The sequence below is a fragment of the Limanda limanda genome, chromosome 11, assembly GCF_963576545.1.
Source record: "Limanda limanda chromosome 11, fLimLim1.1, whole genome shotgun sequence".
NCBI lineage: Eukaryota > Metazoa > Chordata > Actinopteri > Pleuronectiformes > Pleuronectidae > Limanda > Limanda limanda.
Window position 1 is genome coordinate 15003873 of NC_083646.1, and position 18308 is coordinate 15022180.

The 18308-nt window shown below is 43.0% G+C and overlaps 1 protein-coding gene across 1 annotated transcript in view; it reads left to right on the forward strand.

Annotated features, from left to right (window-relative positions):
* Positions 1-213: 213 nt before the first annotated feature.
* The window catches only part of LOC133014557 (G patch domain-containing protein 8), a 33959-nt gene continuing 15864 nt past the window's right edge, over positions 214-18308 (forward strand). The window contains exon 1 of the mRNA XM_061081824.1: positions 214-366. Coding sequence (XP_060937807.1) covers positions 214-366 — 153 coding nt within the window. The remainder of the gene's footprint in view (positions 367-18308) is intronic.

The window sequence follows — 18308 nt, forward strand, 5'->3', positions numbered from 1 at the left end:
TTCTCCCACGGAGCCTTCCTCATCCTGTCCTCTCTCCTAATGCGCAGACTTCCCAATAGAGGACAGGAGTGAGACGTCCTGCTCCGGCCGCGCGCTCTCACCTGCGCAACAACATCCGTGAGTGGCCCCACTTCATCTGGCGAACTACGGAACACCACTGACGACCCCCACCAACCCACCCAGGGACCTGAAGCCACTGAGGAAACTCGCTCCATGGGCCCCAAACCCCGAGAGGCCCCCGGGATGGCGTGCAGCGCATGTTACTACCTGGTCATCAGCTCAACGCACCTGAGCAATGGACACTTCAGGCGCGTAAAGGGGGTCTTCAGAGGACCACTGTGCCCACCTGCAACCAGTGATTCACCGGTAGGTCAACGTGTCTTGTGTGTGTGTGGTTGTAGTTGTGGTACGATAGCTTGTGAAAGAGTTTCAGTCAAGTTAGATCTTCCCTTTTCCCACCTTTTCTTGGCACTAGTTCATGCTAAGGGTCACATGATGTCTTTTGTGTTATTGTATGAAGTTCTCGCTGTTAAAAAGTGTATTTGCATGTGTGTGTAAACAGGGTAGATAAAAGCCTTTACAGACCCAGAGGCACTGTCATCTGGAGGTGGATGGCAGAGGTGGATGTGTTTTTTTTCTGCAAGGGGATTATCTTTTCTTTTCCCCGAACCATAAAAGAGAGATTTTTTTGGCAGAGGATAGTCAATGTGAATATTTTAAACAGAGGATAAAGTGAGTATCCAACCATGAAGCCATTGTCCCTCCATGCCTCCTGCTCTCTCGTAGTTTGGGGAATTAAAACGAATCAAATGACATTAGTGCTCTGAGAAGGAGATGAGTTGCCGAGACGAAAATAGCTCTAATTACCTGGGGAGTGTTTGTTAGGTACGTGTGTGTGTGTGTGTATGTGTGCGTGTGTGTGTGTGTATCTGTGTGTGTTTGTGTTGGTGTGTGCATTTGACCTGCCCAACCTGGTGGGATAAGTGCCTGACCTTTCCCTGGTGCCCGTGGTTCTTTTGAGCCACCAAACGGGCTCTTAGTTGGTGTGCACTTCAGAGAAAGAGAGAGTGTGTGTATGTTGAAGAGAGAGAGAGAGAGAGAGAGAGAGAGAGAGAGAGAGAGAGAGAGAGAGAGAGAGAGAGAGAGAGAGAGAGAGAGAGAGAGAGAGAGAGAGAGAGAGGGCAGATAAGTAATACAGACGAAATGACAGTACATATATGTACATCATATTTTGGACTTTGTTAATGAGGGTGACGTGTGTTGTAGATTTAGGAGGTGCTGGGGAAAGTCTCCGGTAATCACGCATTATTCATGAGCTCTTAATGTGAGACGAGACAAACTGGCAGAGTCGATGACAAGTTTGATGAGAAAGGAGGAAAGGAGCAGCTGGTACGTGCGTGTGTGTGTGTGTGTGTGTGTGTGTGTGTGTGTGTGTGTGTGCATACTCGAGTCATTACCAGTCTGTCATGTTAGGCCCTTGCTCACTATGTGACGGGAATGACTGTTGATCAGAGCACAGTGACAGAGATGATGTTCAGACTTATAGTCACATATCTACTTAAAAAGATTTGCTTTCACTCATAAACACACACACACACACTCTCTCCCTCTCTCTCTCTCTCTTTCTCTCTCTCTCTTTCTCTCTTTCTCTCTCTCCCGCTCTCTCACACACATTATTTGAGTTTGCTAAGAGATTAAATAAGACATAAACATACATTCTGTTAATAGACAGTACAGTCCGTTCACATACATATACTGTACATACGTTTCCATTACATATTAGTCAAATCAGCAAATTTTAAATGTGATCATCTGAATCATCGGTCTCGCTGGCCATTCATTACATGTAACTTGTACATCTACATAATTTAGATCAAATGCTTATTTTTCTATCGGAGGTCTCATTTGGATGCACACGCAGCACACTGTGACATTTTTGTGACTAATGAGTGCGTCTTCTTACTTTTCAGGCCGTCACTGATGTGTGTTTATTTAGGAATTTACGTGATGAAAATCTCTGTCAATTAATAGATACTGGACATTTGCATGAGATGGATAATTCATCACCATCTTTTCATGTCTGGCAGACTTACATTACAGTTACAGTTAGAGATGCGCATTGGACCACAGTGCTTCTTGAAGACCATGAAATCTAGTTGTAGTCTAGCATTTAGTATAAATTGTGTGTATCTCAAGTTTTCAACAAATACCTTCAGTCAAACAATGAATTCATTTGATCAACAGAAAGTAAACTGGGAACTTGACGGTGATGAGTCATTTGAGTATCTTTTAATTAAAGCAAATATTTCCACTTATGCCAGCTTCTCAAATCTGAGTGTTTTCTTCTTTTCTGTTTTATTTCATTCTGAACGCAACATCTTTGAGTTGTATTACGAGTACACTAGAATTACCACAGTGCAGTTGTATGCCTCCGTCAACCAGTGCAATTTCCGTGTATATATTAAGTCTGGATCTGGAAGTCTTAGTCCAAGTTAGAACTAATTACAAAAAATTCCCTCAAGCAGATAAATCACATTGAAGTGGCCAAAAATATGTTTTTTGAGGCCCCTCGTGAACTTGACCTTTGACCACTGCAATATAATCAGTTAATCAGTGAGTCCAGGTGAATGGGCCCAGATGTAATGAAATGAGGTCCTAATATATCACATTCAAAAGGATGTGAGGTCACTGTGACCTTGCCCCTTGACCACTTAATTCTATTCAGACCATCCTTGAATCTGAGTGAATATTTGTGCCAAATTTGAAGAAATCCCCTCAAGTTGATCTTGAGATATCACATTTGCGGTAATGGGACGGACGGACTGAAGGGCAATCTGACGGCTGTCACATTAATAATGATAGTTTCCAGTGAAATGCTTTGTAAGAACTTCAAGCTTGATTAGTTGTTTTTTGATTAGATATTCACTGATTTAGGTCAGAAGACGTCCAGCTAATTTACCCAGTTTTATTTAGGCAATCAAATGCATCAAAGGAAAACATTTTAGAAATGATCTTGAGTGGCAGTGACTCAGAAGTTTTCTAGCAACAGGAATATCGACAATCGAAACCCCGGCTGAAGGCTTGAAAAACCCCGGCTGTTAGGTTTTAAAGGCTCAACTGTGGCTGACCTCCTTGTGAACAGAGGCAAAAGGAAAAAAAAGCAGTTGAATACATATTTTTCCCTCGAAGCTGCAGACTATATTAGATGTCATTCGGGGAAGGGAGGGCATCCTTTACCTCCAAGGCCAAACTAATGCAGATAAAGCTACATGTGGAAAGTTTTCAGCGTTGGAATATGCTGGCTAAGTTGGTATGGTGGGTCAAAGAAAGATGTGCTTTCACATTCATCCTTATTAGTTTAGACAGGGGCCAATTTATGGGCCTGTCAGCAAGATAAACACGCTGCACCAGAGGCCGAGCAGTTCAAAAGTGACCTCTTGGGTTAGGTGAAACGTAGTCCTTCAGCCGCGGGAGAGTAACACACCTCTTCAAGACTGTTAGACATGCTGAACAGCATCTTTGGCTCCTGTCTCTCTCACTGTAACGTATGCAGCAGCAGCAGCAGCAGCAGCAGCAGCAGCAGCAGCAGCAGCAGCAGCAGCAGCAGCAGCAGCAGCAGCAGCAGCAGCAGCAGCAGCAGCAGCAGCAGCAACCAGCACAACAGCTACAAGCTGCTCTCTGATTTAGCTCAGATCAGTGGAGTACAAAGGATTTTACAACGAGGATTTGTCGGGGGTGGGGGGGGGGGGTAACTTCTTGCGTCTTCGCTTTGATAAGGCATTGCAGCACTAAGAAAACACTGGGCGCTTGTGAGTGGTAGAGAGCAGCCGCCCTGGCACACATTCCCCCTTCTTCCTTTCGCAGCAAATCCTCCCGTGTTTGTTAAGCCTGGTTTGTTGTTGAGTTTGCTCTCCTGTGGAGTGCTGCCGTACGTCTGCATCGGGATTTTGCTCATTAGAACTTAATCCCCATTAATTAGTCATTGTGATGGGTCTCTCGGACGTGTCTAAATCTCGGTTCCTCTTTGTATATTAGTTTCATAATCAGCGCTGATGAATCTTTCGTCAAACTCTCATTAGCACTTGGAGGGGTTTCTGTTCTTGGTGTCGGTGGAGAGGGAGGACAGGAGAGAGGAGACGTGGAGACAGGAAAGCGTGTGAAAAGAGGACAGATTCTGCTCTAATGCAACCTTGAGTTCACACAGATCCAGACTGATACACCTTCAATTCTCTTCCTGTCTCCTGAGGCTCCCCATTTACTTGCAGAAACCCTCCCTCGGTAGAATATCATGGCCTTGTGGGTATGTTTGTGTGTGTGTGTGTGTGTGTGTGTGTGTGTCTGTCCGTGCACACCTAGCTGCTCAGCCACTGAGGCCCACTTTGATGTATATTTCACTGCTGTTGTAGAAAACAGATGAAGCCTCGGCTGTACAGCCCGGTGTCAAAATGAGAGCAAATGCGCCGGCTTGTGTGAGTGTGTGACTCCGCGTTTGCCCCCTCATGTATTCATTGATTCCGCAGGGAGCTGAACAGTGTTTATGTAAATGAGGTGGCATTTAAACATATGCCCCCGAACAATTATCTCGAAACAGCCATTTAGCCGCACAAAAACACAGCCATGTTCGGAGTGAGTCAGGCACTTAGCTGGAAATATTAAGCCATCATGAGGGGACAGAGGTGAAATGAGCCAACTGGCTTTCCATTTGGCACGCCAGTTTGCTCACGGGCGTAAACACAACACACGGGACCCTTTGTGCACTTTTAATGACGATCACAAGAAGTGCAACAGGCTGAGTATCACAGAACTCTCATTTGAGAATCTGGCTTGTAATAGCATCTTGACATTTACGAAGTTCCACAAATGTCAGAAACAAAGTGAGTGTTTCAAAGTGAGTTCAAGATCAACCCCCCCCAAAAAAGTGTTTGCTATATGAGCTCAAAACCAGCTGTAGCGCTTGCTGACTTTTCCGTTGCCGGGAAAGCTATTTCAGAGTCAAGGCCTGTAATGCAGAAGTCACTCACATTGATAAAGTCTAAAGTTAATTCCTCACAAACACACACACACACACACACACACACACAGGGGCTCAGCCAGCAGGCCCGGCAGGAGCAGTTCGAGAACGAGCAGGTGAGTGCTGCAGAATACTAAAGTCCTGTACGACTGGGCCATTCCTGCTGACCGCTGCAAAGTGCTCCCACTGATCACTGCTAATGTCCTCCATCACAGTTTACACTCATCACCCCAGAGAGAGCGTGCACGCGCCACTGTGAGTGTGTGTGGGGGAGAAAGGGGGATAATTGGGACAGATGGGTGAGATAGGATAAGGAGAGAGAGGAGGGAGACGGGGTGAGAAAGACAGTTGGCATCGATTTGAACACTCTCTCAAGCCTTTATTGACATTTCATTTAGCTAATGAATTCATTAGTGCTTCATAGCACTAATGCTTCAATAACCTCTACTTGATAACAGGGTTGATTCCCCAGAGGAAATATGCCGTCTACTTGGTTGCCTCTGTACGCTCTGACTTTTCCAATCTCATTTTTTGAAGTCGTTTTGTTTTTCTCTTCTACTTCTCTTTCTTTTTATTTAACCCTAAAAGTTTCCATCTCTGTTTGTGCTGCGTTGTGTAACATGTGTAAATGAAACCATTGTTTGAGTTGACATAACCTGGCAGCCTTTCCCACTGCACACCCTCAGGATTGATGGAGAAGAAGAGGGAGGCTCGAGAAGTACGAGCGCTTTTCTCCACCTGGGTCCGGGTGTCTCTGTGCCCCCTGCTTGCAGGCTTTGTGGTGCTTGTTCATCTCTGAGAAGGAAATTATCCTCATTCAGTTTTCTTATTTGTGTCTTTGATGTGCTGCACACAGGAAATACAAGCAAACACACACACACACACTCACACAATCAGACAAACACACAAACACATGCCTGCTTTGTATGAATTGAATACTCATTTAAAACTAAAAAAGCTAAAATGTTCATTCACTTATTTCTTTTTTAGATTTTTTCACATTCATGACTTGTGCATTTCCACATTCACAACCCTCCATTTAAGCCCTGCCAGAAATCACGAGCTGGTTTGTGAATTGGAGGCATTTATTTATCTGTGTTTGAGGTCTGATGTCTGAAAAGGGAAAATCTGCTTCTGTGGCATAACTGTGAGGCTGTTTGTTGATCTGCGTGAGCTGTGTGTGGGTGGGTGTGTGAGCACGTTTGGAGGGTAAAGTGTGAGCTGAGTGCGTTTTGTGATAGTTTGCCTGTTGGCACTCGAACGGGGAGGATGCATTGTGATGGTTTACAATTGTTACTATAAGATGCTGTAACACCTTTAAAACGCAGAGCCTGAAATTAGATCTATGTTGGGAGCGACACACAAGATTTAATACACTTGAGAACATATTCACACACACAGACACACACAGCAGATGGCCAACCTCTCATTTTGTATATTACCTTGGGACAGATGTTTGTCTGTGTGGTCATTAGTAATCGCAGCATCAGATAATTACCTGGAGACACACCAGCACATAAACACACACACACTCACATACAATTAGTGGGTGTTTGATAATTACGGGATGTTTGATGAACCATCTGGAGCACTCGCTCAGGTAGAAACTGAAAGACAGGCTCAAAACAAAATCAGACACACTAAAAAAAAAACAATCATAACTATCAAAATAGTCTCATTGTGTAAAGCGAGACGACAGGAAGGAGATGACGAGATGAAAGCCTTCTTGGTTTCTTATTCATTAAGACCTCATTTCATTCAAGAATCGGGGTTTATCCTCTTTTATTCTGCTGGAGTTATTTTCCTCCCTCTCTCCTTTTTTTCCGACTATTATTTGCCAGTGCCTTCTGTCTTCTCCTCCGTTCATTTCTCAAGCTCTTATCTCCCGCTCCTATTGCTTTCGGTCTCATCTCTCTGGCCCACTCTTTTTTTTTTTATCAGGTCAAAGGTTCAGCTTTTTAGGTCGTTGAATTTTAGTGTGTGTGTGTGTGTGTGTGCGACTGGAGCAATATTGCAGCAGCCATATATCCTATAAAGAAAAGAATGTGTGCTTTATGGATGGTCAGATTTTCGGGTTTTCACTAACCTCCACTTTTCTCACAGACCCTGCCTCTTATTCTGCTTCTCCTTCCGAATTCATGCTTTCGTGGCGGAACAGATGTGGGGATACAATTATAGCTCCATTAAATTTCCGTGCATATGTGCCTGCATGCACGTGTAGGTGTGCATGGTACAGATATTTGCACCTGGGTGCTTGAATGCCTGTGTGCGTCTCCACCGCTGACATGCAGGCCAGGGTTAAGAGCAGCTCAGACAAATTAATTATCTCTTCTCTGGAGGAGGGAAGATGACTCATTGAAAGAGAGGCTGTGATCCAGCACGTCCTGGCTGCGCAAAAAGCACAGGAATTACTCCCAGCCCAGTAGAGACCTATAGGTGCTTCCCCCTGAATAAAGCAACTTGGATTTTGTCCTCAGCTGGATGTTAAGTTCGTACTCTCTTTCGAGTCTTTACGTGCATATAAGGACGATTTATAAAAATAACTGCCACTGAAAGAAGTCGAGAGGCACTTTGCATTAATAAATCAAAGTGGCAGAGGAATTTTTTATGCATATGAACAAGTTTCACTTCTCTTCCTACCATCGTTGACATAAGATCGAGGCTTTCATGCTTTGTGTTGCAGTGGCATGTGCATAATAAAGTTTAATGGGTTGTACCATAGCAATTCACTCACACAAATCAATTCAAGTTATTGTCTGAATCAGACTGAAATGTAAAGCTCATGTTTTTCAATATTAGTAGCTTGTATGTTGAAAATTTAATTTCTACGCCTGATGTCGAAAAATGTGGATGTTTTCTTTTTTTCAATTATGGCAACTCTCAGATTTCAACTTCTTCTATTTTGACAAGAAATACAACTTAAAACCAAATTTTATTTTGTTGAATCTCGAGGCAAGGCTCTTATGTTTGTGGTGCCTCAGCCACCCCTGACCTTTCACCTTTCCTCAGACCTCTGACAGACGGCCCTAGGGAAAAATAGGCCTTGAAAAAGGTCAGTGTTCAGGTCAAGGATTCCGAGACATGAACAGGACATTATTGAGCTATTACCTTATTAAAGGCGTGTGTACCTGGTAATATACTGCCTGTATGGGGGCACTGTGTATTGAGTAAATTGGTTGTACAGCAAAATGCATTTGTACATTCACGAGGACAGGGGGGGGAAGTGTGTACAAGAGTGCAAGTCAAAAATGCATGTTGTATTATAATAACATTGTGTATGCCCTCATGTGCCTTCATCCTGGTGCACTCTTATGTTTATGTATCCACACAGATAGGACCTACTAGGACATTCTGAGGTCTGTCATGCATCAGTGACAATGCATCAAATTATGTCAGACCTACCTCCACCAGCAGCATAAGCCATGATGCAGACACTAATAATTCATGCCATTTGCTTCACATCAGCCTTCACATCAGCCATGATGGAGAGAGCAGCCCACCGCAATTATCATGAGAAGCAGCATTCCTGTGTTTAGCAAGATTGGAGATGCCAGGCGCTCGGCTTAGCGCTGCAGAAATGTCCTGGCTGTGAGCTGCCAGGATGGCAGGATCAGAGTGGTCTGCAAGCAGCCTCCGGCTACCAGCCACCGGGCCTTGGCTATACCTCCGTCATATGGACAGGATGCCTGTTCCCTCTGTCTTTTTGTGTATGAATGTTTGGTGTGACTGTGTTTGTGCTTTTCTGCATGAATCGGCTACGGGGGCTATTTACCCTTGCTGTGAGGTATATTCTTACCCTTTGGTACAGGATTAGTCACAACGCTGAATGGGAAGACATGGGAACAGCAGGAGAGAGGGGGGATAGAGGTAGAGTCGGGGAGGAAGGGAAACCCCACAAAGATGAGAGGAAACGTGTGGGTGGATTGCAGGCGGGAATGTGAGCGTCTGTTTCTGTGTGTGTGTGTGTGTGCGTGCGTGCGTTCGTGTGTGTTTGGGTGGGGGGAGGTGGGGGGGGGGGTCATGGGTATTTAGCAATTTCCCTAAGATTCTTCACTTTTCTTCTGCCATAAAAGCCAGAGGCAAGAAGTAAACACAAACTCTGAAAGATGTGCTTTACTCTGCCTCTTTTTGTTCCCCCCTCTTACTCTCTTCTCTCCACATGTTAAGTTCACTGTGCATTTGTGTTTGCGTGTGTGTGTGTGTGTGTGTTTGTGTGTGTGTGTGTGTGTGTGTGTGTGTGTGTGTGTGTGTGTGTGTGTGTGTGTGTGCGTGTGTGTGAGATTGTTTAGATTACATATGCAAAACACCTCTGTGGGTAAGTGAAAACAGATATGTGAGGTCCAGAGGATGTGAGCATATAATCATTCATCTCTATGCAGACGATGCAGATGTCAGAGTTGTGGAGTTCTTGTCATGAACAGTAACAAGCCCCATTCTGAATTCTGTGTTTTCCAGTTAACGTGTCTCTTCCAGGTATGACAGTAATATGTTTTTGAAACAAAAAAAAACGCTTTGAAGAGAGTGTGAGCCATGCTCAGCAAGACAAACACCCACTGTATGAGCTCCCTGTGTGAGACTGTGTGAGGGGGCGTGTTTATGTTTATGTGCAAGCATGTGAGAAATAGCGGCGTGTGATTTATGTATATGAGTGTCATCGGCCGAGGTGGAGGCAGAATTCCCAGGCCTGATGAGTGGCTTAATGATTCATCAGCCTGGCTGAGGCAGGCATCAATAATGGATGACAGAGTGGGTCATGCAGGATTGCTCGCCCCTTGATTAAAGTGCTCCACAGCTAAACGCTTCACTTCCTGCATCTTCTCACCCTTCCCTCAGCGAGGATAAATACAGAAATGTGCCATACAAATACACACACACACACACCTACACACACACACACACACAAACACACACACACACACACACATACACACACCTCATCCTCAATCCTTTTCCATAGAGCTTAATGTCATCTCACCTCTTGCATACTCTTAATAAGCTCTCATCCCTTCCTCATCTCCTCACTCTGTTTCTTTGGTCTTAATCCAATCAGGGCGAGAGAAAAAGGCAGGGAAAGGGGTAGAAGAGAGAGAGAGAGTGGGAGAGGGGGGAAAGAAGAAAATGGAAAGCGTGGGAGAAAAGATGGGAAAGCCACAAATGAGTGCTTTATGATTTGTCTGTACAGAAATGGAACCTTTCTCTCTGGAGATAAGACAGGAACATAAATGTTCTTTCTCTCCCCTCCACACACAGAGTGGAGGGAGTCGTTCTCTCTCTGTCTCTCTCTCCGTAAGCTGCATGTGGGTGTTGGTGTGACAGGACAAATCTCTGTCTATTAGGAGACATAAACCTCTAAACCCTGTGCTACACAGCCACACATATTAATGCAGCCAGTACGGGCTGGTTAGAAGTTGGGAAGGATAGCGAGGACACACAGAAAAAGAAAGAGATGTGGAGAGCTGTAAGGAGGCAGAGCAGGATGTTGAAAGCAGAGCAGAGTGTTCTGGCGGGATTTCAATCCCTGGCCGGCACAGGGTCTTAACTGCTACACAATCTTTGAGTACAGCAGAACCAGCTTTAATAAAGTTGGACGGATGTGCAACACAGAGAAGCTCAGTGAGTCAGTGTGTGTGTGTGTGTGTGTGTGTGTGTGTGTGTGTGTGTGTGTGTGTGTGTGTCCTGTATGGGTAAGTGTGATGCTGCTGAAGCCAACAGTTCCTTCCTGATTGAACATCTGTAGTATCATTAGCCATCCATGCACTCATATTCTAATGTGCCAGAGGAAAAGATCACTCACTCTCATTGGACATACTTTCGTTATCCCCTGATAGCACAGAAGAAACGCACTGAGTGAACACACACACACACACACACACACACACACACACACACACACACACACACACACACACACACACACAAACGCTCGCCTCCGAAAGAAACTGCATCATAAATTCCTGAAAGCGGGAGCAATCATTCCTCAATTCCCTGACAGCCGCGTCCCATTGTTCTTCCTCCCTCGCCCTCACTCCTCTTTAGTGTCTCTCCCGTCATCTGTACGTTTTTTTCTGTTGGCGAGACTTAGCCGGGCGCTAAGAGTGTAGCACGTAATCTTGACGGTATTAATCCTTATCTTTAAATCTGTCACTTCACAAACTGATTACCTTCATCTTCTTAACTTGTCTTTCACTCTAATCTGTATCATCACACGCCGGCAGATTACAGTCGCGGTTTGATCACTTAAACAGATACAGACGCAATCCTCTTTCAAGCAGTCAATCACCTGCCCTGTCTAGACAGATCGACAGCACGAAATGCGTTTGATGCGTGTGCGTGTGTGTGTGTGTGTGTGTGTGTGCATATGTGTCAACCCAATATGCTGTATATCCATTAATCCATCCCGGGCTTTTCAGTTCGTCTGTAAATTAAATGTCAAGAGTATATGGTCCATATAATTCCACTTTTCTGCCAGCTGGGAGAGGAAAGCATTTAATAATGGAGATGACATTTAGCGAGAGACGAGAGAAACCTGATAGTCGCACAGATGGAAGGACACATAACTGACAAGTGCTTTCGATGCATGGCAGGGGGAGACAGATACGAGAGGGAAACGGAGGGAAACTACAATAATAGAAGACGACAATAATAGAAGAATAACAGCTGATCAGATCTCACCAATTCATCCACCTAAGATTCTTCCTTTGTTACTTTCAGCCCTAAGAGCAACAGTGGAGAATGTATCACAAAGGAAACTGAATTGCACTCGGTAGAACACGTCCCTCTCTCCAGGAACCAACAGTCCCCTTAAATCCAATCCAGCTCCACCAAATTTCACACACTCACAGATGTCAATTCATAATCAGGTAAATTTTTCCCATTATCCATTCCCTGGGAAATCAGAGAACATGTTGAAACACTTTCTATCCGGCAATTTTGAATAAAGAGTAAGTTCTTCCCTTTAACTCATCCCTCCACCAAGTTTCATGGTAATCCATCCAGTGTTTTTTGTGTATTTCTGCTAACTAACTATCAAAAAGGTCCCAATTATGAAGCCACATAAATGAATGCACACACTCATAAATATCAGTGCCCCAAATAAACCTTCAAGATCCATGAATTACATTCTGTGAAACAAACGCAAGTGTTGAAAAATCCTTAATCTTACAATGTCAAAGAAAAATGCCCCTGGATCAGCACCAGGTTTTAATGAGCTCTTCCCTGACCCATGCTGCAAATCGTGCTTACAAACAAACACACAAACATACAAACCAACAGGGGTGAAAATATACCCTCCTTGGCAGAGGTAAAACATGACCTCCCTTCGTTATAAATGCGTGTAGATGTGTGTAGAAGTTGCAGACGCATTCTTTTTACCTACCGTCCTTTGTCTTCCTGTAACTGGTTTATAATGTTCTCCTTAATGTGCACTGAGAGAGAAGGAGGGAAGCCTACTCCTCTTAGAGAAACAAACGCAAGTCCCTGAAGAGCACAGAGATTGAGTGGAAGGATCATAAAAATACATTAAAAGTCACAGAGGAGGCCACAGTTTGTAGAGCGCCGGGGTATTTTAGGAATTTGCATGCACGCTTTCATGCATTTGTGCATCCGCCTTGATCCCACCCAACACAATTTGGATCCTCCAAACAGCTGGAAAGAAAGTATGGGTCATGTTTGTTCAAGAGGAGAAAATGTCTTAAGATGTCCTCGGCTTTTTTTTGTTGTTGTCTGTAAGCTATGCTCTGCCCCTGTGAATCAGTTTAACTCGTCCTGCACGAGCCAGAGGCTGCGGCTCACATCATAACTAGCGTGGCACGCACACGCAGAGATTGAGAGAAGCCGAGGAGGGTGTTGAGAGGTGGGCAGATTTTAAATGTGGCACAGAAGAAGATTGATCAGTGAAACAGAGCATGAATAACTCCATGAATATGAGGGAGCCCTGTTGAATGGGGCGCGATAGAGAGAATGACATCCGGGAAGGGTGGACAGATCGTGTGGCCTTGCATCGTGATGGACAGGGAATTAAATTTTGATCTCTCGCTGAGTGATCGTTTGGTCGGGCCTTGTGACTAATCATAAATTTATGACTTGAACAGGAGAGCTCTGTGATCAGTCCCAGCCACGGGTGCCCTGTAGCCACGGAAAAAGCGGTACGGTTGTTCCGAGCCTTTTTGAACACCCTCATTATTTTTCTTTTATATTTAGATGTGATATGTAACACATTATATATGGTGTCAGGGTGCTCTCCTGCAGCTCTCCCTTTTTTATAGACAAGTTCAGCTCTTAAAAATCTATCAGCGGCAAGGATGCTTGTACAGATACATTCAGAGCAGATTTATTTTCCACAGTAAAACTTAAACACAGTAAATCTACTGTAAACAGAGCATGAAAGCGGCACTCATTGTGTAGCCGCTACGTATTTAGAGCAATGACATGTTTTGGGATGTTCGGATGGCGTATTAGATTTGGAATAAAACAATGACTGCAAGGTTAAAGTGCTTACTCTCAGCTTCAAATAGACGGATTATTTGAGGTGGGGTTTTATGAGGTAATTATCCAGAGTCAATTTATTATATGCAGTATTTGGGTCAGCGTGTTCCCGGTTTGGAGACGCAAACTAAAAAAAATCTATATCGGTTATGTGCACATTATAATTATCTTGCCATCAAACAGTCCCCTCTTTAGAACCACATTATTCTCAATCCTTGAACTTCCACATATATGGTGTTATATTAGGGTCTGCTGAGGTTCACATGATGTAAATTTTTAGTGTACTCAAGGCTTTATGCAGATGTATAACTGATGACACATGACTCATGCTGTTCTGGTCCTCCTGACTTTCTAAACTGGGAACGTAGAAGGGGTGGAGGAAGTCCTGAAAGTATTTACTGAAGTATAAATAAAGAGATAAAAAAGACGTCAATTTAAAGTAACATACCACCTTAACTTTTCTACCCTATGTCATTGTAAGAGGCAGGGTCTAATGTTAACTGCTCTGAGTTGGTCAGTTGACCCATTCGTCCCATGTTATTGATTACTTGAAAAAAATGATGTCAAAATGTATCAATGAAATGTATACATCTACTTTAGTTAAGTGCAAATACATGAAAGTACATACACTTTGTTTCATCCCACCGCTGGTACGCACACTCATTGTGATTGAGCAGTGCAGAAAAGCTGAATTCCATTAAGGTAAATAGTCCATTTGTAAGGACGGTACAGCAGGTCAGAAATGCTCAGCATATGGGCAACCAAGATGTTTTCAGTCTAATGTTCTTCGCGGCTCGAGTTAGCCATCTGGCCTCAGTCCAATGGAACATCTGCTTCATTAGTGAAGATGAGACTGAAAGTAAACAGTCCCTGAGATGGCTGCAGTCGAGGCCTCACAGAATATTTCCGTGAGGAGCCACCAAGTGTCTGCTAATGTCTGTAGATCCCCGACTTCAGTGACTTGCTGCCAGCCGAGGATGAGATGTTAAATTCATTGCCCTTAGTGCCATGTGTGTTGATCTGTACAGTTACCATCGTGGGGGAGAGTCTGAAAGGCTAGTATTGTAATATTGAAGCGTTTGATTGACATGGGAATACAATGAGGATCATCATCACTGTTTTCCATTGTTTTTCACTCCTGCGATAATTCAAATCCTATAAAGTTCAATAAGAAATCTGTTTAATACTAATTTAATCCAGAACCTATTAAAATCTAATGCAAACAAACCATCTGCAACAAAGGTCGCACACCCCCGGTTTAAGGATCAAATCCTGGGAGAAGCTCTCCTCATCAACAAGGCAACAAAGGGCACACGGCAAATTAGCAAATATAATCTCTTCATCATTTATTTATTCAGTTTGTTTCTTGCACGCTGCTCAACATGCAAAGGTCAGGAAGAGACACAACATTTGGTTATGTTTTGAGTGGGAGAGAAAGAAAAAGGCGGAGTTAAACAAACACGGGTGATTCACGATGAAGACGGCCCATTGAGTCATGACACACCTGACACCGAGTCACTGGAATGCGCTGCTGTAATCTTATATTATATTATCCAGTGTAGTGTCTCTTAACAGATAACTCACAGTTTGTGCGATGATGTAGCTCACTGCTACTAACACATCTGTGCTTTTGGCTCTAAAACCATTTCCATGCTCAGCATCTGCGCTTTTGGCTGTGGTTGCTCCATGTTCTTGTTTTGAACATATTTCTAATGGCTGTACTGATCCGGAGCAAACAAACACACACAAACTCTATGAGACAGTTGCACCTATAAACAAGGGCTGGTACACACAGACACACACACATCAGATGATTTAATGGGTGGGCACTGGCCATGGAGGCACGTTAAGGGGAGTCAAGGGAGATGGGTTAGGTCTGCAAATATCAGCTCATTAACACACATTAATCCTGTTTGGCCGACGGTCTATGTGCCGTAGACTGTGTATAAAGATGGACGACAGGAAGGCTCCGCAAAAGGGAAGCCAAAGCGTCTCAATATCAAGTTCATTTTTGAATGGTTTCTGTCATTTTAGTTTAGTTCTTGTCACACGGATGTTTGTTCAAGTGTTCATGTTTCAGCAAAACCTACTGTACTGGTTTTCACGAACCTTGGTGGAAGGTTGCAGTATCTGACAGGGAAGAACCCATATCATTTTAGTGGAGATCTGGATCAGGGGCGTATCAAGGAGCTTTTTTCACTTTCTTAACACTTAACATTCTAATGTTGGGGCTAATCAACATTTCCCTTGATTTCTCAGAGAATAAATAATAGAACTTGATGGGGGGAAAAACAGCCATGTTTAGGGGACTGATATTTATTTAGTGAGCTATTTGATGTGGATCCAATAAATAATACGGATTTGGTCAATTTAAATGTGGTTTCATAAAGGGACTGATGGGCCTTGGCGGAGGCATGCACTCTGCTGAGAGCCATTCTAGTTAGTTATTGGATCCTAAAATTGTGTTGAAACATCAAGCTTGACAGCTGACTCAGTTGGACTTGTGGCTTCTCCTTCCCCCCCGATTGCTACAGTACAAACCCTGGCACCAAATGCACAAGATGGCAGCGTCATTCAGCTTCATTTCTGGATAGTGGGAGGAAGTGGAGACATGTTGTCCATCTTTACACATAGTCTGTGGTATGTGTGCATGTGCACAAGTGGGTTTACATCCAAGATCAGGTCATTACAGCAACAAGTGCCTTAGCCCTCAGGTGAGCTGTCATTAGCTACGGCAGAATGGTCAGGTATCTTCTGCACAGCCGCACTTGCTCCACTCGTGCATGTGTCAATGCGCGTGTGTCTGATATGAAGGAGAAGATCACAGGGGCACGTTCGACACCGGCAGAGAAGAAGTAGTGGATGGTGAATGGTAAATAAATATATAGGGGGAAATAGAAGGACAGATCAGGCGGTACTTTTTACATTTTTTGCCACAAATTAAATTGTTTCTATTCATTTCAGTGGCCAAGTTAGGGTGATAATTATAGCTGAAGATAATTAAAGGCTTAATTGGGCTTGATAAACACTTATGAATTGTTTATTGAATTGTTCTCACAAGGCACAGTAGCAATTAGACGTTCTCTGAATTCACAAATGTCTCTTATCCACATGTGTCCCTATCTCTTCTCTTCTCTTCTTTTCTGGCAAAGTAGATACCATAGTTATTATCCAATAACAATTACTGTAATATTTAAATACAAATAGGGCCTTGATATTAATGTTGCTTTATGGAAGGCAGCTAAGAAATACCTTGAGATCCATTCCAAAAATGTAACATATCCTTCTACATTTCTCCATTAATTATATAACATAAAAAGGGAACGCAAATCCAAGATATGCATAATGTGAATTATAAACAGATCCATCACATGAGTCTGTCACTCACCAGTTATGGTCAATAATCAGGTTTTATATCAATACGAGTCAAATAAAAGACCTGGAAATAAAAAGTATTGAATATTATAATAATTCTCCACAATGTGCAGATGAAAGGAGGAACTCACAGACAGCAATATAACAGATATATATATATATATATATTATAGAGCTGTAAATATATAAGGCATGGGGCTCATAAAGATACACATTGCTAATTGGCATGTTACCTGATATGGCCTGTGTTTGTATCAGATCTGCAACTGCAATTACTGGAGCAATATTTCTCTCACAGCCAGACATATTCATTAAGTTATTACTTATATATTCGTTTTTTGCCACCCTCTGAAAGAGGTCTTCACTTCAATTGAATGTATTTGAACAGAGAGAATCTCTTACCACCAGTGGTGTTGCTGCCGGGCTCAGTCTCTCACTCTTCATGGATTTATTAACCATGCTGAGTGTTTCTTTTGCTAGTCTGGATATGTTTTAGAATTTTCACACTGAATGAGGTTGCAGTTACAACGCTGTTAACAATTATCACATTTGATCAACTTGCATCTCAGTATGTCTAACACGACAGTCTGAGGAGGCACAAATTCAAGCTCCTCTTGAAATGCTATTCATACACTCACCACTTGCTTATGCAAAGCCAGTCGCATTCATTTATACGCTTATGTTGATAAAAGCAAAAAGAAAGAACCGGGGGAGGAAGAAAAGGATACATACTTAAGTGCAAAAGCTAATTTATCTCTTTCTCTACACCTACTTAATAAATAAAAAGTCATGAACAGCATTTTTATAACAGAATCAGTTCACAGAGGGGTTATCTTATCATGTAGTAGGCGTAAATAAGCTTTTTTTTCTCTCTGCCTCTTTGTTCCCTCCTCCGACAGATACTACTTTTCTCTTCCCACCTGACATCTCATTTGTTTCAGCATACAGTTTTAATGATGTCTCCCCACATTGGGTCCCATCCAGACATCAAAATGAAGAGGCAAAAAAAAAAACTCTCAAAATGAGGGTTCTTTGCGACTTCACACGCGCGCTCTCAGTGCAGCCATCCATGAAAATGCTGTTCAATATTTAATTACAAGCGACGGGAAAGTGACCAGTGAGACAAGTGAAACATTTTAGCTCATACAAGTGTAATAAGTGGTTGAACACAATTTTAATTTTTTATTTAATGTAATTGAATGCATCTAAACAAACGATACACAAATATACTAAACATATATTAAACATGTACGAGTCACATGTAGATTGCAAATTACAACAAGCCGTCTCACTCTGTTTTTCACTCTATTTTTCACTCTGTTTTTCACTCTGTTTTTCACTCTGTTTTTCACTCTGTTTTTCACTATAGGCATTGATGGCCTTCATTCACATTATTTTCTCTGATATTTGCTCTTGTATTTTATATTTCATAACCACT